The 23,696-nt window shown below is 37.5% G+C and overlaps 1 protein-coding gene across 8 annotated transcripts in view; it reads right to left on the bottom strand.

Annotated features, from left to right (window-relative positions):
• Positions 1 to 23,696, bottom strand: part of DLC1 (DLC1 Rho GTPase activating protein) — a 550,042-nt gene that overhangs the window by 269,783 nt on the left and 256,563 nt on the right. For all 8 annotated transcript variants that reach the window (XM_049631680.1, XM_049631683.1, XM_049631686.1 and 5 more), the window contains one exon: positions 21,980 to 22,090. In XM_049631680.1, the coding sequence (XP_049487637.1) occupies positions 21,980 to 22,090 (111 nt within the window). The remainder of the gene's footprint in view (positions 1 to 21,979; positions 22,091 to 23,696) is intronic.

The following is a 23,696-nucleotide window of genomic DNA, read 5'->3' on the forward strand; positions in this document are numbered from 1 at the left end:
TTACTGAATAAATAGAATGTAAATAATCAAAAGATAACATGTGGTTTTTAAAAGCATCTTCACGACTAGAGTAAGGACATTATGAAAGGATGCAATAAAGGTTGGAGCTATGATAATTCATTCCCAAGAGTCAACTCCTCTTGAAAATACATTTCATTGGGGAGTAAGGGAGGCAGACAATGAGCACATTAAAATTGATTGGGGATCAGCCATTTGGCCTGCGATTTGAGATTCTGCTCATTGGGAAACAGTTACACCTCCTTACCATTTATATTTCATTTGTTATTTCTTTCAAAAATCGGTGCATGTATGTTTTGGTAACAAGAAACAGGATACTAAATGTCAAAAAAATGGGGCAAAAGAGAATGGACCTTCATCTGGGATCATTTTAAAAGCCCCAGAAAATTCCAACTGAAAAGTCCAAAATCATGCTTTCCTTAAAAATTGCTAATAAAAATTAAACATTCACAGAGAGAAATATAATTCATGTAAATCACTGTTTCTGTGGGTAGCCTGTGTGCAACCATTTTGAACACCCACAGCGGCATTGTTCTAGGATGGGTAATCGGTTCACCAGCGTCACAAGAAAATGTCCAAACAAATTCTTCTACGGTGATGTGGGAAGAACATCATTTCTTCAGAGGTGCCAACACAGTGTAGAAATCCCTTTAAGTGTTTGCATTCATCATTGATGAAAACTGATGCGTACTTGTTGCCATTTGAATTATTACAATTACAAGACAAAGTTCATGAACTTTCTTTCATATTTTAACCAAATGCTGAAGTATTTCTTCATCTTCTCAAGTATGAAAAGAAAACATGCCATTGACAAAAACAGGAACATTAACAAAGGCGTAGAAGAGGCTTCATTAAAAAAAAAAAAAAACACAGTCTTATTAACTCATCTTAACATATTGTTTAGCCCAAGATTTTTGCTGCTAAAGAGGTCTGTGTGTTAAGCTATTAAGAAGCCAGAAAAACATATTTGCCAGGAATATATGTATTTCTAGTTTATAATATAAGTTCTTTGGAATATTTCCAGTGAGGAAAGATGATTAGGATACCATAAATACCAAGACCTGGCATCTCCCGTGGGATGGCTTAGAAAATGGCAACAAAGAAGCGTAACTGTAGGAAATAGCAAAGACGCTATAGCCGAAACCCAAATGACAATTATTAAGATGGATGCAAAGAGGGGTGAGTGAATTATTAATCTTTTTCATAATCCTTGTCTTCCAGATAATGACCACATTCATTAGTGTCATTCTGAATACAAAAGTATGCTGTGGGGTTTTTCTTGATGATAAAAAGCCTCCTTCATCTTCAACTTTTCTTCCTGGTTGAGTATTCCAATCTTTCTGGGAATTTGACTCGGTAAATTGCTCATCTTATGCTGGGACATGTAGGACAAGGATGTCCTTTCTGGGCTGTTGGTCTCTTAGTTAACCCAATTGTCTGGGGTTGCCCTTTCTCAATTACAGATGGTCTCTGTCCTTAACGTATTCTCATACAGAAAATAGTAGATTTTGGTTCAGTTCAAAGAACAATTTGATATAGAATTCAAGCAAAGTGCAAGTATAAAAATATTATTCAATTCATCATAAAAACAATTTTATGTATTCCTTTTAAAGAACACATCTCTTGTATCTTTTAATTTGAATTCTACTTAGTTAACATATAGTGTAATGTTGGTTCCTAAAGAACACATCATGGTATGAGCTGAGGTATAGTACTGGCTATCATTGGTAGAAGGCTTACTATGCATTGAGCACTCCACTAAGAGATTTACTTCCACAATTTATGGAATCTTCTTGGGTACCCTTTAATAGGAGCCAGTTAAATTATTTAATCAAAATGAAAATATTTTAGAACTATTTATTAAAAAACACAAAGAAGACATATAAGTATACATTCATAAGTGTGTCTAGCTTTATAAAATATTAAAATCAATTTTATAAATCTTTATTGCTTTGTTTTATGAAAACTTTACTATCATTTCCAGGCTTGGATTGCTTTAACAAAATCTAACCTAAATCTAATCAATTTCCAAAAGAATTTGATAAAATAGAAAAAAAGAGGGGCACCTGGGTGGCTTGGTCAGTTAAGCATCTGACTTCAGTTCAGGTCACGATGTCACTGTTTCTGGGTTTGAGCCCTGTGTCAGGCTCTGTGCTGACAGCTCAGAGCCTGGAGCCTGCTTCAGATTCTGTGTCTCCCTCTCTCTTTGCCCCTCCCCTACTCATGCTCTCTCTGTCTCAAAAATAAATAAACATTTAAAAAATTCAAAAAAAAGGAAAGAGAAAAAGCATTAATGAAGGACAAATAATATGTACCTTAAGGTGATATTTTCTGGAATATATGTGAAAATGATATAAATGGAAGTGTATCTTCTTTTAACTTGTGATTTTTAACATTTAAAGATTTACCTATTTAAATAGTTTCAGTGGAATAGAACTGCCATACTAATGGTTGCATAGCTTGTTAATGGACTAAGATCCTCCACAGTGAGCACTCTGAATCCAAGCTTCTACTTAACCTCTGAACCAGGAGGACAAAGGGCAGGCTGACACAATCTCAAATTCTTTCCATCCACTATCTTAGTTGGAAATTTTAACAGCTATTTTTCTTTTCTTTCTTTTTTTTTTGCTATGTGATGAGAATTTTAAAAATGATTATACACTTCACAGCTTGCCTACCATTCTAATTCAGAGAAGAGCACAAAGCACATGTAACTATAGTGCAATGTATTAAATTTGGGTTTGAAAACACAGGAATATCTATCTATCAATCATCTACACACACACACACACACTATATATACATATATATATATATGTATATATGTATATATATGTATACACATATACGTACACACACACACACACACACACACACACTGTGTCAGCTCCAAAATCAGCAGGAAATATTGATATCTAAGATACTTATAAGAAGGACTTGTAGATTTTCTAATTTTTACCAGCATGAAGCCTGAAAAAGTTTAAATTGTACTCTACTTCTTCTCCAAGAAAGCATCCAAAAGAAAAGCCATTCCTATGTTGTCTTAGTTGGGTCTTCCAGAAAGAATGGTTTGACTGTAAGGAACTGATTACATGAAATCTTAAGCATATATTCTGTGCAGAGGCTCATATTTTCTCCTACAGAGAATCCGGAGAGCAATTTCACATAATTCCATAAGCACCACTCAACAATGCATGTGATCATTTACCTGTTTCCTTTTAACAATGGGAAAAACAGTGGAATGTTAGGAGTGAAATAAGCTAATGGCATGCTTTCCTCCTTGCTCTGAGCTCTAAGCTGGCGCTTCACTGAACAGTCTTGTGTGTGCCCTGGTGCTATCTGAGGGAACATGGCCAACCCCAGATCATGCTTTGCTCTGGAGCACAACACCCCTTTCCCTTCTCCTTGTCCACACCAACCTTTTTAATCAGGCAAATTTTGAACATCGTTAAGGCAGTATAGTTAGAATAGTGTCGAGTAACTCAAGTCAGTGGATCTCACTGGGTCAAGATTCTTTACCTATTAAATGTTGATTACTGTGCTGATTTCAGAGCTGTTTGGTGTGGGTTCTTTGTGTCAGCAAACTATTAATAGGATGAGGGGGAAAGATTTGGTGGAAACCATCAGTGACAAAAAGAAGTAGCTCATGAGTCTTTTAGATGCTTCACAATCTTGCACTGTGATTTACTAGTTTTTGGTTTTGGTAGATTAAAATGTTTTTGATGAGCTATTTAAGGACTTTGTAGTCCAGTGAGGATTTCTAGGACTTGGCTAAAGGAATCCACTAAATTTCATGCTTTTAAGTTCAAGGATGGCATCTTCTGTTTGAACTTTTAGTCCCTACCATAGAGACTGGCATACGGTAAGAACTTCAGTTTTTATCAATGAATCAGTAAAAAGGGATAGAAACTAGAGTGTGTAAGTAGGGTATACAGACAGGGAGTGGCATATATTTGTGTGTATCAAATCTATATCCTTTATTTTTTTAATTTTCTAAAGGATATAAATTATATATCTCTTAATAAATTATATATCTTTAATAAATAATTACATATGCTTTAACAAATAATTCTAAAAGAATTTACAAATATAAACAATTCTATGATAAGGAGAGAGGTGTCAGACACAAGAATCCTCTTTGTTGAAAAGGGAGAATTTATTAAGTGTTTTTATAAAATAATAATCAAAATATTCTTTCAAGATGACTTACTTAGAAAATTAAAGGTTTGCAAAAATGAATATCGCAAATATATGTCAAAATTAATTATTCTTAGCCATAGATTCTTACAGAAATAGGACAATGTCAAATATTCCCTAGAGACCCTTTGCCTTATCTGTGCTTCCATATGCATTTACTGTGCAATGTACATTTTGATAGCGTTGTAAGTCCTGAAACACGTTCTGTGAATTTAACTTCCTAAAATTCCTGAAAATTATTTAAATCTCTTTGGTTTTGGAACATTAGGGGCACAAATCTTAAATAGGTGCCTCCTAATGATGAAAGATGCATTTATATAAACCTAAATTGCCTCGTATTGTAGATCTTTTGTGTGTGAAGTAATATACAATTTCACCAGAAGATGGCAGCATTCTGAAAGAAAAAAAGAAAAGCAAACAAAAACAAAAAACAAGATACTGTAACTACCTTGCTTTTTATTCTTGAAAGTTTGAGTGATGACAGTCTTTATTTTCCTTTTCAAGGTGTAAGATGTCCTTATTCCAAGAAAAAAAACTTAGTAGTTTTAAGTGTCTACCTGTATGTACTATTTTCTCACTAAAGAAAGTCCTTTGAAAGACTGAATAAGCATCTAAAGGCTACAGAATTTTAAGTTAGTGGCATATTAATTTTCTCATGGAGTAAAAAATATCTGAAAATAATATATGTAATAATCAAACTTATGACTCAAGAAGAGATCAAATGTGTTAGAATTTTTCTCCAAAATATCTTTGTGGGCTGGAGAAGCATTCTTGTGCACTGTGAAATACGTTATATAGAAACACAATTTAAAGAATATGGGGGCACCTGGGTGGCTCAGTCAGTTAAGCATCCGACTTCAGCTCAGGTCATGATCTCGCGGATTCGTGGGTTCCAAGCCCTGCATCAGGCTCTGTGCTGACAGCTCAGAGCCTGGAGCCTGCTTTGGATTCTGTGTCTCCCTCTCTCTCTGTCCCTCCCCCGTTCATGCTCTGTCTCTCTCTCTCTTTCAAAAATAAACATTAAAAAAAAAAAACATGAAAAGATTCTCCATGGAGAAAAAACATGTAATATATATAATACAATATATAATCTAATATATATGATATTTTATATAATTTTATTTATTTAGAAACCTTTCAAAACAATGTGCTCTTATCTTAAATCTATTTTAAATTCAGACATCCGATTACATATTTATTTTTTTTGTTTATACCAATACTGAAAAAGCTCTTTATCAGCGTGCAAGAGTAATAGAGCTACCCTACCCTCGTGTGCCAACTTACTGACAACTTTAACTGAACTGAACTGAAAAGAGGCACAGGGAGCATATAGTCATGTCCTTGTAATGCCCTTTCAATTTATACAGCAAATGGATAATCTACTATAACAACATTCTTTAAACCAATTCATGGGTAACAATGCCTCTGTGTAACTTAGAAATATGCTAGGAATAATTAGGAAAAAATAAACACATGATGTTAACAGTAATAAAAGTATTGAAATGATTTTAGTTTTGTACCTCCTGCTTTTAAGTGGCATTATATAGTTTTTCCCATATATACAGTAATTACTTTCTGGCTTGATGATAATATTTTAACGAAAGTTTTCAGGAATTTTCTAAGAAAAAAATTACGTTTAGTATTCTATTGTTGTGAAAAATTTAAGAAAAATAGTCCTTCAGCCTGAGTATAAATATAAGCAGGTATTCTTGGTGCCTATTCCTGCTGCCCATGTAACAACTACATGAGAATGTATCATCTTTGTTCCCCTGGAGTCAGCCTGACCTAATTCCCTCTACTCAGGCCTATCTGACAGAATACAGTTTTAGTGAATGACCAAAAAATACCACCTTAACTTTGAATCTGTGATTTTACCTTGCTCAAAGCGTTCTTATCTCTCAGAGGGTCCCAGAGAGCTAATGTGGTCCTGGCGCTCATCGTCACAGCTCAGGACACAGATCCTCTGTGATCAACGTTAAAACTGAGGTTTGGACCTAAACCCTAAGGTGACAGATCTGATATCAAAGTGAGTTGTGATAGAGACAAAAACGTAGAGGTTGCAAAAAGTATTTTGAGGAGACGTATGAGAGAACACTTAATTATCCCCCACCCCCACCCTCAAAGGATATAATAGGATTGGGAATCAGAAGATTTTGGAAGAAGTGACTTTCGGGAGAGATTTTAGTGTGCTAGGAGTTTTCCCCTACATCCTGCCCTACAAAGAAGTGTTAGTAAGTAGGGTGTTTGCTCTCATTTCAAGGCTGGTTAAAGGGACTTCAAACGGACCTTCTGGACATGGAGAGGCTGATATCTGTCGCTGTAGCATGGGGGACACAGGAACCTGATCTGGACTGAGCGGCCTGCCTATTTGGTGATGAATCAAAGGAGATGTGGCTGTATTCGTAGCAGGTGGATTCCTAGCTCTTTCAGGAAAAGGCATGTTAGTGTTTCTTATAGATCAGAGATGTATGAGTGGCGTAATTTAAGGACCTGTTCAAGGGACTGACCAGAGGGGTAAACAAGCCCCAGCTAGGAGAAGTTAAAAGTGTCTGCATTCCGGGGCGCCTGGGGGGCTCAGTCGGTTGAGTGTCCAGCTTTCGCTCAGGTCATGAACACGCGGTTTGTGAGTTCGAGGCCCCTGTTGGGCTCTGTGCTGAAGGGTCAGAGCCTGGAGCCTGTTTTGGATTCTATGTCTCCCTCTCTCTCTGCTCCTCCCCCGCTCATGCTCTCTTTCTCTCTCTCTCAAAAATGAATAAACATTAAAAAAAAAAAAGTGTCTGTATTCCTAGGGGCTGCAGAAAAAATAAGTGACCAGTGAAAACAGAGATGTAAAGAGTCCACTAAAGGAATTAGAGATGTGGTAGCTAAACTCCAACATGGCTCCCAATGATTTCTGCTTCCTGTTAAACATGACCTAGAAAGCCCCCTCCCACACTGATGGGTATTTTATGACCAAAAAGAATACAACAGAAATCATGGTGTATGGCTTTCAAAGCTAGCTCATAAAAAGCACTGCAACTCCTGCCTCGGTTTCGCAGAATTCTCACCCTGGGGGATACCAGCGGCTATGATGGGAGGATACTAAGGCTGTCTTGTGAAGAGACCCATGTGGGGAAAGACCAATTGGCCAACTGTGTGAGTAAGCCATTGTGGAGGCGGACCTTTCACTCCTACGTGGCTGCAACCTCACGAGAGACCCTGTACTGGAACTGCAAGATTGGGCCACTCCTGAATTTCTCGTACATGGAAACCATGACATGGTGATTACTATTGTTTTGAGCCATACATTAGGGTTGATCTGTAAAAAAAAAAAAAAAAAAAAGCCTAAAGGAAACCAAAGATACTGCTAACACCAGCTGGATGGCCTTTGAGGAAGCTTTCAGGGAGAGCTTAAAGAAAAGTGAGGAAAGTATTACTAGGAAAAAAGGATCCTTCTTCTTTAGCAATAGCATAGTTAGCAGTACAGTTGTATGTGGTACTGTGGAAAGCAAAAAAATATATATGTAAGGTATTTAGGGATCTAGCAAAGGAGATTTCCAGACTGGGTTAAAGGTATTGCCTGACTTCTTATTACTTATACTAAAATGCAAAAGGAAAGACAGAAGCTTCTTCCCAGCCTCCTCAGACAATAAATACGAAAATTAAGAAAATGTTTCCAGGGGCGCCTGGGTGTCTCAGTCAATTAAGTGTCCCACTTGGGCTCAGGTCATGATCTCATGGTTTGTGAGTTCAAGTCCCGCTTCACGCTCTGTGCTGACAGCTCAGAGCCTGGAGTCCTCTTCAGATTTTGTGTCTCCTTCTCTCCATGCACCCCCCCCCCGCCCCTGCCCCACACTTGCACACACACACTCTCTCTCAAAAATGAATATACATTAAAAAAATTTAAAAAAGGAAAATGTTTCTAGGTAAGATCAAATCTAGGTCGCAGCCAAAACAATATAACTAAAGATGAAATCCTTTGCCCAGTCCTCAAAAATATTTAAGATAATGCCTGAGAAAACTGTCCACACAGGGGCGCCTGGGTGGCTTGGCAGATTGAAAGTCCAACTTCAGCTCAGGTCATGATGTCACTGCTCGTTGAGTTCAAGCCCCACATCGGGCTCTGTGCTGACAGCTCACAGCTCAGAGCCTGGAGTCTACTTCAGATTCTGTCTCTGTCTCTCTGAGCCCCACCCCTGCTCACACTCCCTCTCTCTTTCAAATATAAATAAACATTAACAAAAATTTTAAAAAAAAAGCAACTGTCCACACAAAAAGCTCACTAAGGATGTTTAGGGTATACATCAAAGATCCTTTATATTAAACAAAGGATTTCTAAGAATCATCAGGGCACTGCCTCTAAAATGACTCAGCAGGGGTCTGAGGCAGGGAAAGACTTATCTTGAAGACATTTGTAAGTTGGCTCCATCTAATGGAGTAAGCTCTAATAAGACACACAGGAGATGCCGGGGGTGTCTGGGTGGTTCATCTGGTTACGCAACCTACTCTTGATTTCAGCTCTGGTATGATCTCATGGTTTGGTTTGTGAGATCGAGCCCTGCATCAGGCTCTGATGCTGTCAGTGTGGAGCCTGCTTGGGATTCTCTCTCTCTCCCTCTCACTCTCTGCCCCTCCCTTGCTCATGCACTCTCTCTCTCTCAAAATAAATAAATATATAAACTTAAAAAAAAAAGACAGACAGGAGATGCACAAAATTTCAAAGAGATTATATTAGCAGAAACACCTTTATCTTAGATCAAAAGATTCAGAAATAGTGCAAAACCAATGGAGGACTTTGGAACCCCCAAACTCTATAGGCAGAAACCAAGATGAGAAAACTACTCAGCTGCAAACAGTGGTCATTTCATAAGAAAAAGGAAGCGCGACTCAAAGGGCGGAACCAAGATCTCAAAGGGATGAACCCGGAACCACAGAGAGTTAACTCCCAGGTAGTAGTAGGAATGATTTCTAGTCAAAACCATTCAAATATCTGCCATGCTGTTTTTCAGAATTTCTGCAGGTCCTGACTCCTGTGTGCATCCCATTTTCTCCCTTTTGGTATGGGAGAATTTATAGTGGTTATGCTGTATCTATCATAGCACTGATCACTGGGTATGTTCACAGGTCTTCAGATGAAGAGGAACTATGCCCAAAGGCCTTACTCGAGGAACTATATCTTGGGAGTCTCATCTAAATTTGGATTTCATTAATATAACAAGATCTTGAAGATGGCAAAGATGCTGTCATGAGAGGAGTCTTCTGAAGGCCTTTGGAGGAGGTGAATGTCTTTGCATGTATGAAAGACACGGCTCATTTGCTGATCAGCCTTCAAGATGGCCTTCAATAATTCTCACCTTTGTAAACATTTCCCGTGTGGTCTCTTTCCATATTCAACCAGGGCTGGTCTGTATGACCAACAGAATATGGCCGGCATGCTAGGCTGACTTCCTAATTTCTTGGACTCTCGCTGGGGGAAGCCAGGTGCCATGTACGAGGACACTCAAGCAGCCCTCCTGAGAGATCCACATAGAAGAGAACAAATCTTCCAGCACTAATCTCTGCCAAACAAGTGAGCCAATTTACAAGTGATTCTTGTAGCCCCTGTAAAGCTGACAGAGGACTGCATCCCAGTAGACATTTGACTGCAGCCTCATGAGATACTTTAAGCTAGAACCACATACCAGAGTTTCTTTTATATTCTGAACTTATTAGAAACCATGAGAAATAATAACTATTTTAGGACACAAAGTTTAAATATGCTTTGTTACATAGCAACGGATAACGGATACAGCAGGTAACAGTTTCTGGAACATCTCATCCAGTGAGATCTTTTCTATTCTACTTTCCATCTCACTTCTCATTACACAGCTTCTAGCCAGTGATGAATGGGGTGAGCTAGGAAGGAAAAGGAAGTTGAGCCCCACTCCCAACCTCCCCTGGCTGCAGGCAGACCAAACTAAGAAAGAGGGAGTAAGTCTTATAAGTAAAGGAAGATTAAAATGCTGATTATTATACATATTGAACCTTCTCATTTCTGATTCATGACTGCTACCTTTTGGAATTTAAAGCGATTGTATTATTTAAGAGTGTTTAGTAAGACTCATGGGAGTCCCTGAGTTTTTGTCTAATCAAGGAGGAAGAAAAGTCGCTGACATGGGTGTTTGTTGTGGAAGATGTAATAAAAAATTAGCTTGTTTGTGATTTCATTCTATCAGGTAGTGCATGTTTAGCTAAGATCACATTCCTGGAAAAACAGTAAAACAATACCAAAAAAAAAAAAAAAGGATAATATAACTTCCCTCAATAAAACTTCCTCTGCTAGCCTTGGTTTTTCCTTCTTTTCGTTATTACCAAAAACATCCTGGAGGTATGCACGCTTAAAATAGGTGTGTGTGTGTGTGTATTTTTTTTTAACGTTTATTTATTTTTGAGACAGAGAGAGACAGAGCATGAACGGGGGAGGGTCAGAGAGAGGGAAACACAGAATCTAAAACAGACTCCAGGCTCTGAGCTGTCAGCACAGAGCCTGACGCGGGGCTCGAACTCAAGGACCACGAGATCATGACCTGAGCCAAAGTCGGCCGCTTAACCGACTGAGCCACCCAGGCGCCCCAAAATAGGTATATTTTATTGTATGTAAAATATACCTTAAAATAAGGTTGGCTTAAAAACCTTCCTTTTTCTCCTCTTTTCTACCTTTGCTTCTCTACTCCCTTAGTTAGTGACCCTACCATTGTCTTACTTCTTCAAGATGTAAATCTTGGATCCACTTTTAATTTTTTCCTTTTGCTAATCCTTTGCAAAACGTCAATTTTCCAACCCTATGAGTTCTACCTTCAGTGGTATATCTGAGTCTGCATCTTTCCTGTTCCTTATGGTTGTTCCCTTTGGGTCTTAATAACTATAATTTGGTTCTTGTTATATCTTTTCACAAGCATGTGCTTGGGTACCTGTGCTTGCATCAGAGAATGCACCCTATGAAGGTGAAGGTCATGGCCTGTGTGGAGGAGACTGCGAGGCTACTTCTCCCTCCTCAGGGCCAAGTACATCAGTTCCTTTGCTGCTATCAATGTGGGAAATACCCTTTGGGAAAGGGCCTTGGCAGCAAGGACCTGCCTCACTCAGAGTTACGTCATTTTCTAGGGGCAGCCTAAGACTGATAATCGGCTGGTGCAAGGATACAGAGGTCTAACCCCCTTCCTCAATTTGGGACAATGCTGAAGAAATACCCAGCTCCAGAGACCTCCACAGAATCAGCTGAGGCCATAGCTGCTACTGTTTGAACCAATTCTGCCTATTGACCAGTTTGGCCTTCCTCACCTCCATACATGCCTGTCTCCCAGAAGCACTCACCAATGCAGCTTCTCCAGGCAATTCTTGGTCCCAGAGTCTGAGTCCAGAGATTCCAATCATGTTGTCTCCCTCCAACCTTTTCTTTCCTTAAACTCTACCCCAGTGCCTAGCAGAGTAGCTTACACATAGCCGTCGCAAGTTATTATAGCTTCTTGGAAAAAAAAAAAAAAAGGATTTCATAACATTAATAGTATATTACAGCTCACCTGCATTATAAATTAGAAATACTTTTTAAGTAAAATGTAGAATAATATTATGAAGATACGAACATGCCAGTTATTACATATGGCTAAGAACATTGTTCTTTACGTTTTTATTAAAGTAAGGTGTATAAACGTCTGATAAATATAGGAGAAGTTCAATATTACTAGAAATAAAAAAATTCTCTTTAACAAATATGCAACTACTTTTTGGTCTATGAAACTACATAAGACAATATTAGAAATACAGATAAAAAATATATAGAACTGCCCATTGTAGTGTTATGTATAGTAAACATACAAATAGAACAAAAAACTACAAATGTCTTACAAGTAGGGAAATGATTGTACAATTTTGATACAACAAAATTCCAAATGTAAAATTAAGTACTTAGCTGATACTTGCTTAGGAAATATATCTAAATGGAAATTCTACTAGTTCTGAGTTCTAAATGTCATCTATTAAAAATAATCTAAATTCTGACTTTATTCCCCAATAGAAACAAAGTAAACAAACAAAAAGGCAAACCTATCTATCTACAACCCAATGTTCTACAGTACTGCATTTGTTTCACATTTACAAGCTTAATGATCTAGGCGAGCAGAACCCCAGACCCAGGCTAAGTCAAGTTGCTCTGATCCAGACTCTGCTCTCTCTCACACTTTCTTATTTCTTATCTCCCAGAGTTCAGGACTCAGTGGTGACGAAGCTTTAGGAATGAATACCTTGCCCTAGCAGCATGGAAGTTCCGGGGGCGGCTTTACCATGATGATCTTGGAAACGAAGCAGATATATATCAGAAGCTCCCTAGACACGCAAAAAAAAAATCTTCAACATTTTCTTGCTCCTATAGTTTGTTTAGTCTAGGATTTGAACAAAATTTATCCTATGGATTGACCAAAGAAGATAGCACTCATAAGGCCAATATATAAAAGAGATAAAGGTAAATAAATCTTGCTGGGGCAGGTGGAGGAAGGCAGTTCTGGGGGTTCTCAGAGCACAATCTGAACAGCACTGATTTTATTCAGTTACTTTTGACTGTTTGGATGAGTCTCTGTATTTCACACTATGGCTAATTTGATAAATGCTTATGTGGTGAGTTACTATAGTATTTACATACACAGATAGGGCCTTCAAAATGAATCAATAAAACAACAAAATAAAATAAAGAGATTTACTATGAACAGAAAACAATAAGAGTCATTTTCATGAACATCAACTGATTTTACTTTGAAGTTTACAAATCCAGAATTCATCTGGATTATATGAAGTCATTACAGTGGGAAGAAAAGAGGATCACTAAAAATGACAGTGGCGATAATGACGTAAAGAATATGAACTGATTAAAAACAGAAATGAACACATAAAATGTTCAGTAAATACCCAGAATAGTCAGGAATATTGATATTTCCCAAGTGATGGTGTTTGGGGACGTAATAAATAGAAAGCAAATAATTCCTTTACTTTCCTATTTTTGTGATATGACTCCAAATGTTTAGATGTGTGATATTCAGAATACTCAAATACATGGCTGATGGTTTTATTTTTTCATTTAGAAATTGGTTATGTGGCGGACAGCTCACGACTATAGTTCAGGAGGCCCTCTCTGTAAACTCTGTGTAACTGCTACTGAGTATTCACACGGACTCCTCAGTTCAGCATTTCGACGGACTTCAGCTGTCTCGAACCAGTTGAGGCCACCAGACGCCAGGGGCAAAATTAATTATCCGTCAAAGAATCAAAGGGGAAAAGTTAAAAAGCAAGGAATATATTTAATATGTAATTAAAGCTTTGGGACAACTAGGTCTGAAACGAAGAAAGTGAGGACTCCGCGAAAATGGCTTACTGGTTACTATTACTGCTTAGTGCTATGAATTCTATTCCTGGTTGCTGTGATGTGGCATGCTGTCGGCTTGCCATTTTACATCGCCCAGAAATAACTGGAAGTTGTTATTTCTCTTGGATGAAAATATGAGCTGGATTCGAGAAGTAACATCAGCACATGGAAAAACTAAATTTTTCTCATTGTAATGATGATAACATACAAAAGTACTATTCATACGACTAAACCTTAGGTTGTGGAGATGATGGCTTATTTTGCCCTTAAGCAATCTACTAAATTTCCACTGTCCCATGATCCCATATGATCCATTTCTACATCTCTCCCTCTTTTTTTTTTTTTTTTTTTGGCTTTAGGAATTCTGTTCCAACTAATTAGATTATTATAAACTAAACACAAATAAGACAGAAATAATTTTGCCAAATCAAAAAATTCTTCCAATACCATGCACTCAGTGTTTAGTATTAAGAATCAGTGTATCTGGGTACGATTTATGCTTATTTTTGACAAAATGAAGCTCCTAGATTCAAAGGGAAAAGGCTGATGTGAGGAGGTCATTGTAGAGATCAAATAACTCACCCCAAATGAGACTGTCATGAATTAATGTGTGAATGCATTGGAAACAGATGTCAGTATCTTCAAACACTAGAAATGAGAATTTTGAATTTATTTTAAATATAAAAGCAAATGACTATAAAAATGTTTCTATTTTTCAAAGCCCAAGGTTAATGAATTACATATTTATCTATTATTTCAAAATCCAGAATATGTGAATGGATTCCTTTATGCTTTACAATCATAGAATTCTAAGAAATATTTCATTATAATCATCACAGAATGATGTCCTTTTTAAACACATTTTTTCCCAATCCTCTGGTGGCTCAGTTTTTCTTTAAAAAAGCTATAAATTGTGCCTTATTTTTCTTTCTCATAAACAATGAGAATCTTAGTGAACAAAGACAAATATTTCTTTAAAAATCCACATACTTTAATGTTACTGCTTTTCTATGTCAAAGTAAAATTGCCACACTCAAAAGCATTATAATCAAAGGCATTTTTCTAAGACCATTACATTCTTGCATTTACTAATGGTAAGCTGTACTAATTTAATTTTTTTGATGTTTCAGAAGAGGCTGACAAAACTTTCTTTAAAAATTACATGTCATTTTTTCCTTTACTATGTTATTTCTTATCATATGTGACATTATGAAATACTATTTAAATTCTAATTAATTTTATGTATTACCTTGTATGTTTTCCCAAGACTTCAATAAAAAAGAGTATTTGTAGTTCATCTTTGTAAAAATGACAATGTTTTACCCCTCGATTTTGTTTAAAATTTTTTTTTAATGTTTACTTACTTTTAATAAATAAATTAAGAGAAGCAGGCTCCAGGCTCTGAGCTGTCAGCACAGAGCCCAATGCGGGGCTTGAACTCACAAACCACGAGATCATGACCTGAGCTGAAGTCTGAGGCTCAACCAACTGAGCCATCCAGGAGCCCCTATCCCTCTATTTTATTTTAAACAGTGGACAGCATTTGGGGAAATTACCAGCTGTGTTAAAAATAATCATCTGATAACCATTTAAACAAAAATATAGTATATGATATAAAAATGTAGTATATAATACCTTGGTAAGACAAAACACAGATAATACTAAAATTGTGTGTATGAATTGGGTTTTAAAATATATTTTAAAATAATGTGATTTGGACTCCAGAATCTATATACTTGTTTTCAATTTTAATGCCTGCCATTTAATATATCACAAGCATATAATGAGGTTAGCTTAATGATAGTATGCCTAAGATAGGTGATTGAATTTAGATATAAAATCTAGTTTACACTGAAAGTATTATGGGGAGCCCCTGATGGTTTTTCTTTTCTTTCTTGGATCACGTGTAATTTTACTGAAATTCTGTATAATTGAGACAAATGCAACAGTGTTTTATAGTTCCTTAGCAGAATTGTTTTTCACATATCCATGAAGCACAGCCTAATTTACTGCAAAAAGGATACTGTGGAATTCTCCACTAGGAAATAAACCTGAAAAAAATAATTCCCGTCAATGTGTCTGAAGTGTATTATTTGTAACAAAGGTGTTCTATGCTCATCAGATCATTTCACTGGATAACTGACTGAATCTTCAAAACTCAGTCTTTTGAGAATCTCACACAGATATTGAGTCTTCCCACATTTAAAGGCTAAGCTTTATATATTTTTTTTATTTTTAAGCAGCCTTACATGGAAGTCCTCCTTTTAAAGATGCAACAATTAAATTGATTATTGGTTGTCAAAGTGTCCATTAACCTATGTCTACCTCTAACTTATGAGCTTTTCTCTTTTGAAACCCTTTCTCAAACCTTTTCAAACCTTAAATGTCCTATCCCAGATAAAGATACTACCACATCTCATACCTGGTAACAATGAATAAGTCTGCCTTTGTGGTTTCTGTGTTTATCCTGAGAAATTGTCTTATATAAAAAAGATATTATAAAAACTTATACTGAATAATAATTTTATGACTATATAAAAATTTAATAATTACTAATTTGAACCATATAATTGAGAATTATTCAACACGGGTTCTTGGAAAATAACACTAGGGAATGTATGTCTGTATATACACATATACACATATACACACATATATGTATATATATTCTGATATGAATAGGTACAAACATATGTATATAAAATCTGATATACTGTACATATAAACACACATAAAATCCATGGTAGATGGATGATTTAGAAAATGATGTTAGCACAATATGACCTATGCCATGCTCTGATGAACCAGCCCCCATTCTTTATTGCACAAGTAAACTGTTCTTGTGCACTCCGATAATTCAAACATCAGTGACAATTTGTCTCCGACATAAGAATCTTTCAAACCAATTTATGTTGGTTCTGAAGCCAGGTGGTTAGCAGGCGAATCTCTGAATAAATCAGTCTTAGGGGGAGCATGAAGTATCTGGCCACATGCCTTCCTACCAGGAGACCATAGGCAGCTCAGATTAGCCATTATACATATCAGTCTCCTCTTCTATGAAGTCTAGGAAATAATGGCATCTAGCTCAAAGGCTGTTGTAAGGATTCATGAACTACGCCTTACTAATCCATAATATATCTGCCACAGAGTGTGCACTTCATACATGTTTGTCCTTCTTACATTTGATATTATTATTACACGTGCAAACATGCTTTTCTCCATAATCATTACTCGGATAAAACTTCTGGCTCTTTCTTAAAGTTCATATTCTTTTTGTCTCTGCTTTTATCAGTTACAGATATAGATTCACAGAAATACAATGAGTGACAATTTGTGGCTCTCGTATGTACAGTGGCCAAGATATAAATTGATAGTTTCAAGAAAAATGTAGACTGAATAATATTTCATGGGGTGAAAAAAGGGAAAAAAGATATTGTTTTTTAATGACCTGAACTTGAATAACATTCATTTAAAATAATGTAATGTTGGGGCACCTGGGTGTTTCAATAGGTCAAGGGTCTGATTTTGGCTCAGGTCATGATCTCACGGTTTGTGGGTTTGAGCCCCACATCGAGCTCTGTGCTGACAGCTCAGAGACTGGAGCCTGTTTCAGATTCTGTGTCTCCTTCTCTCCCTGTTCCTCCCCCACTCATGCTCTGTCTCTCTCTCCCAAAAATAAATAAACAGCAAAAAAGTTTTAGAAAAAAGAAATAAAATATAATGTTAAAATTCTTACACTGTGCCATCACCCTCCTTTTCTCTGCACCTCAAAACATTTATGCTTTTTTTAAAAAGTTAATTTATTTTGAGAGAGAAAGGTAGGGAGGGGCAGAGAGACAGAGAGAACCCCAAGCAGGCTCTGCCCTGTCAGTGCAGAGTCTGACACGGGGCTCGAACTCACAAACTGCAAGTCTATGACCTGAGCAGACATCAAGAGTCAGCTGCTTAACCGACAGAGCCACCCAGGTGCCCCAAAAGATTTATATTTTTAAGGGATGACAATGCTGTTGGCAAGTGAATGCCAGACCAGAATAGTACTACTTGCCTTCTATCATGCAGAGGGTCGAAAAATAATTGTATGTAAATGCCCCACTAAACCGACTATAGCATAAACAGTTGTGTTGGGGTCGTACTGAGATAGTGTTCTCTTCAACAACAGAGTAGAGTGACCACACAATTTTTGGAACTGTCAGTAAAAGCGGCTGGACTATCAGGTTGATTGCAGTATTGGAGTCTTTTTAAAAGTCATCGAGAAATGATCATGAACTGCAGTCAGGGTCCACTTCTGAGCCCTATTTGCGTCACGTCATGGCAGCCGGTAGGCAAGATTTATTCTGAACTGCTCTCCAGAGGAGCTGGCATTGTCCGGCTGGGCGTGCTTCTGCCTGCCTGAAGCTCCCATCCTCCCATGAGCTGATGTTTCCCCTCATCTGTCTCATGGCTATTTTGGTAGTAATAATGAAAAGATGAGGGGTGTATTCAATCTGTAGAATGAGACCCACTGTTGCCACCTTGAGCTAAAATAAGATGGATTTGTCTTTTTTACCCTGTAGCCATTACAATAATGAAGGTTAATAATTTCTGTTTTTGATGTCTTTAATAAAAGGGTTATTTTCCAGTGTGTAATACATTCTGATATGAATGCCAATATGTTCCCAAATTCCTTTAGATAGTTGAGGACATACTCAAAGCTGCTCTGTCTAGCTGTGGTTCCAACATGCCCAAATGATTGAGGGTTTCATCACTGTTATTAGAATTCTATCACAGGGCAACTAAAGAAGTTTTTGGGAGACAGAGGGAAGGGGAATTTAGACTAAATTGAAAACATATCCTTGCACTGCTCTGAATGATGCTCTTGATTATTCTGTAGAATACTAGACTCTCCCTGTTCCTCCAGTTACTTATTCTACAAATGAAATGCACTGGTTTTTTTTGTTATCTAGGACTCAGTTTATCTCTTAGTGATTAATAATAATTTAATGAAGACTTACACTTATAAGTATGTTTAGGAAAAAAAAAACCCTGAGGTTTTAGTGCTGAGCTTTAAAATCTTTCATGTTACAACCCCATATTAATGAATATAAGAACAACTCAAACAACCGATTACCATAGCTGGAAGGATGCCAGTATATCCTTCTATAGTGAGTCAGAGACTTTGTTTAAAACAATATGACTAATCATGGGTTGTTTGTGAAAGTGTCTCTCAAGAAAGGCATTATGACACTGTTTCAAAGGAACAAAACAAAGATTTGGGGAGAGAAACTGGTGATTTTTTGGACACAAAACACTAGACCTCTTTTATCTAATGTGTTTTTTTGGTACTGGGTATCCTACCTTTCAACTTTTTCATTTTTGTGTGAAATACATCCCTGAAATATACCTTAATGCTCATTTTTTTGGCATGATATATACATAGTATTCATGAAATATCTGAAGATTACTCCTTGGTCCTGTTCTAATAATACATATAAAAGAAGAAATCTTATTGAAAAAATAGGCACTTGGAAACCCAGAGAGGTCCTACGTACAAAAGGAAAGCCAAATATTTGTGGTAGTTAGTCACCATTATAAATAGATTTCACAGCAGCAAATCAAATGTAACATTAAATAATTATGAAATAAAAGTAAACATTTTGTAAAAATATGACACGATGGAGCAGAAGGTTAGTTCGTGATGGGTAGATGTTAGAAGTAGGTGTTCTTAGAATTTAATGTTTCTACTTAATATTAACATTGAAACTTCAATTCCCTGTGAAAAGAATGACTATGTAGGATACTGGAGTTTTCTCTCTTTTCACAAAATAGCCAGACTGCCGTTACACATTATCTATTTCCCAAGCTCCAAACTGAAGGGAAAAGAACCTATTTACTCTCTCATAAAATAGGTAAAATTCTGTATTCCAGCCAAGAAACAAACTAAAAACAGAGAGGTGATCCACAGCCAAAGAATTATTTTCAAACTGTAGTAAGAAGGAACTGTACTCAAAATAGTCAACACCAATAATAACACAAAATAAAATATACACACACACATTAAAACGACACCCCCCCCCCCCAAAAAAAATGACCCTTCTTACACCCCCCAAAAAGCCTGCTCCTCAAGCTATTTTCATTATTGGCCATTTTCAGTAAGAAATTTCCTAAAAGTCAGCTGTCTGTGACAGTGGAGTGTTTATTTCTGGGTCCTTCTCATGGCCTGCTGGAGAATTTTACTAAATTATAGTTCAGTAGCTGGACAGAGTTCCATGTACAGTTGTTGAACTGCCTGTGGTATTGGTCGAGATTGGGTCAGTAGTTTTTGGTCGTCTTGTGTGTTTGGAGCCTGAGTTCACTGTCTCGTGGTTCTCAGTGCTTACGGACTAATGAGCTGTGGCATCACTGTGAAGCTGTGATCATGCACCCAGGTAACAAGTCACAGCTGAACATCTGGGGAGACAGTCACGTACTATTTTATCCAAACTTGACAACTTTTCAGTACACATTTAACCTGGAGTGCACAAAAACGTCTGTTTCTGTTCCATAACTGACTTTAGCATTTCTTAATTTTGCCTGTGGAGTGAATAGTTCGGTCAAGTGATGTGGCAAAACATGAAACATTTGAAAACAGACCCATCTCAAAGTATTCTAAAGAACCAAGGTCCTGATAAAACCGATGGCTTCATGTTTCTCATTCTAAAACTTTACAATAGTTGGTTACCATAAAAATACATAAACATAGCTCAATGGAAATATATTGAGCACATTTACAAACACGAGGGTATTGAAGAAAAACGAGGGAACTTCACACAAAGTTGTATAAATTGTTAAAAATGACAAGGTGACCGCGCACTAAAATATGTATGTTTCAAGGGAGAAATAGCAGACGCCAATGGTAATTTTTCTGAAGTAAATGATGAACACAGAACAAATATCAGAGAGAAAAGAACAGCTCTTTAGGATATCAGCAGGTGCTTTCAAAAGCGAATTTAAGAATAAATACCTTTAAAAAGGGGATTCACCTTCCTTTTTTACTTCTTATGTGTCAGCCACATACCTGTACCAATATTCAAAAAGCCAATGCTCCACCGGTTCCTACACCGTCGAGTTAAAACTGTTGAGAGGCTTTTATCTTTGTACTCAGTAAGAATATGGTGAAATGAGATCATTTGGTTTCATACTTTAATTTTGCATCTTAACCTTCATTACACACTGTGAAACAGAAGAGCACCATTTCATTGCAGTCTGCCTGTTGACACATATTATTTTTGACCCTATTTTTTCACTGTACCCTAAAATAGCATTACGTGGTATGTCATTGGTTCCTGCCATTTCCAATATGTACAGCACTACCATATGCATTTCACTGTTTATGTACCTACTCCCCTTTGCTAGATTGTGAGCTTTTTAAAGACAGAAAGTATGTCTTATCGCTCTCCCAGTCTTTAATCTATCATAGTGCATGGCATGTAGTAGGTATTCTATAAATATTCCCTTAAAAATGTTCTATATATTCCTGCAATTCAACATATCTACCATGTTTTAAATTCAGAGTATTCTCTTCTGAGTCCTATTTCAGACTTGCCTTTTATTTTAAAATCAGGCAAACAGGCACTCCAAACTTGTTTCTCTGTGTTAAGCTAACATCGGCATTTAAAAAAATAATATGCCACTATGATTTTCACTAAACTAGGGAAGGTTATTTTGGAGCTGCTGGGACTTTAGATATTTGAAGTAGTAATTACTTCCTCCACAAATGTTACCTTTTACAGTCAAATACTGCTTTCCTGTAGCAGTTCAACTTTTTACTTAACGGAAAATGTCTTTTATTTACAATTCACCATACCATACTATTATACATAGTAATTCTCCTTTTATTTGTTTTGGTAGCACTGTAAAGTTGATGAAGCATTATCATAATAATGATAGTAGCTTACATTTATTCAGTATTTATTTTGTGCCAAGTGTTTAAGTCTTTTACATGAGCTTGAGCTATGTCAATTAATACCCACGTAAAATTTATGATTTGTGTGATTTTATATATCTCTATCTCTCTATCTATGTATCTAGTCTTAGGTAATTTTCCGACTAGTAAGCAGTGTGGTCAGAATAATAATTCAGGGAGAACCAACTCCAGATTTTTCATTCTTCGTTCTTTAAAGATCCGATTATCCAGCAACAAAATTTGGTACCATATATTGCGTAATTTTAGAACCATGACCCGTTTTAGTGAAGTACTTGTGTTACCATTATAAAGCAAGCAACATATGTGAGATTGTACTTAATTAAATGCTACCAAGTTACTGCAACCAAGACTCTAAGAGTATTTTTTTCCATATTGAATGGATAAGATATCAACTCTTACCTTATGATCATCAGCATTTCAATTAAAACTGACTGTTATCACTCACAACTTACCGTAGACTTGGGTTTGGTTCCAAAACTGGCCACTGGGGTGGAAGATGGTAGGTCACTGGATTCGGTGTGAGAAGACAAATTCGTTTGCGCCTCAGATCCTGACTCCAGATCCTATCAGAAAAACGTATTGATATGAAAGGCATGTACATGCTCTCTGCATGCCTTTTTCCCTGCCACCCACATCTTTCCACCTTCTCCTTTTCCCAACACACACTGAAGATGCTAAAGAGTTGCTGACAATATGGGCGCCTGGGTGGCTCGGTCAGTTAAGTGTCCGACTCCGGCTCAGGTCGTGATGTCACGGTTTGTGAGTTCGAGCCCCGAGTCGGGCTCTGTGCTGACAGCTCGGAGCCTGGAGCCTGCTTCAGATTATGTGCCTCCCTCTCTTTCTCTGTCCCTCCCCTGCTCTCACTCTGTCTCAGTCTCAATCAAAAATAAATAACATTAAAAGAAATTCTAGAAAAAGTTAGTGACAACTGACACTGACATGTCACCCATAACCATGCACTATTTCGTAATAACAACTGTACTCTTCAGAGGGTCTGATTTTAGACAGAAAATACTGGTAATTCTTTGGTAATTAAACAGCTCATTGAAAATTGGAATGGGCGGTAGTGGGAGCTAGCTGGGGCACTGCAGTTAAGTCAGGAGGTAGAAGCCCATAGATACCCCTTCCTCTCTATATGATCATGAGTAACTCACTTCGCATCCCTTATGCGACAGGGTCACTGTGAGCGTCAAATGAAAACACAGTTCTCATTTCTCCTCACCTCACCCTCTTCTACACGCCCATCAGACCTCCATGGTGACACCTACCACAATGGCTTGAAATCATTTAGCTCAAGTGTCTATCTACCTAATAAACTATGAGCTATATGAGGGGTAGGAATTAGGTTTTGACATGTGTGATTCAATTCTCTCACTTGGAAATGGATGTTAATAGAGTTCTGGTTCAAGATGGTGACATAGGAAGACTCTGATATCACCTCCTCCATGGAACACACCAAATTCGACCTATTAATAGAACAGTTCCTCATGAAGAAAAACTGCAGATTGACTGAACAGCTACTGAACAACCAAAGGCAGAGAGAATGGCAAGAGAACAGCAAGAGAGATGGATGGTAACCAAGAGAACCCCACCGCAACACTGCAATCTGCAGTGGGGAGGGATAGCACTGAGGAACCAGGAACAGATCCCTCCGTCTTTGGGCACAGAAAAAAAAAAAAACATTGTTTAAAAGAGCAACTGGCACAGAAAAGAGACTTCACCAGAAGTCTGCCAAGCTGCAGAGGAATTATGAGAAACCTCTCCAGGTCAGAGGGACCGGAGAATGGCCTGGTTTGTATTCCCACCCCACCTTAAAAGCCTAGACAGGAGCAGGGTCCAGATACCATAACAGGCAGGCCCAGTCATCTCAGGGAGCTTGTAACTTCAGCAAGCTCAGGGTCCACAAGCCCATGCTAGCCCTAGTCATGCAGACACAGAAAAGAGAAGTCAAAGTTTAAAAGGGCTGAGGCGCTGCGGGAATGCTCTCTCTCCTTCAACCTTAAAAGCCCAGGCCATAGCAGGATTTGCCTGCTGTGAAGAGGTTTGGAAACCATAAATGGAGGGTCCTGATGCCTCAGAAGGCAGGTCTTGATGCCATAACTGATGAATCCAGTCATCACAGGGAGTTTGCCACCTCAGTGAGCCCAGGGTCCACAAGCCCACAAGCCC

This window comes from Panthera uncia, chromosome B1 (genome assembly GCF_023721935.1).
Source record: "Panthera uncia isolate 11264 chromosome B1, Puncia_PCG_1.0, whole genome shotgun sequence".
NCBI lineage: Eukaryota > Metazoa > Chordata > Mammalia > Carnivora > Felidae > Panthera > Panthera uncia.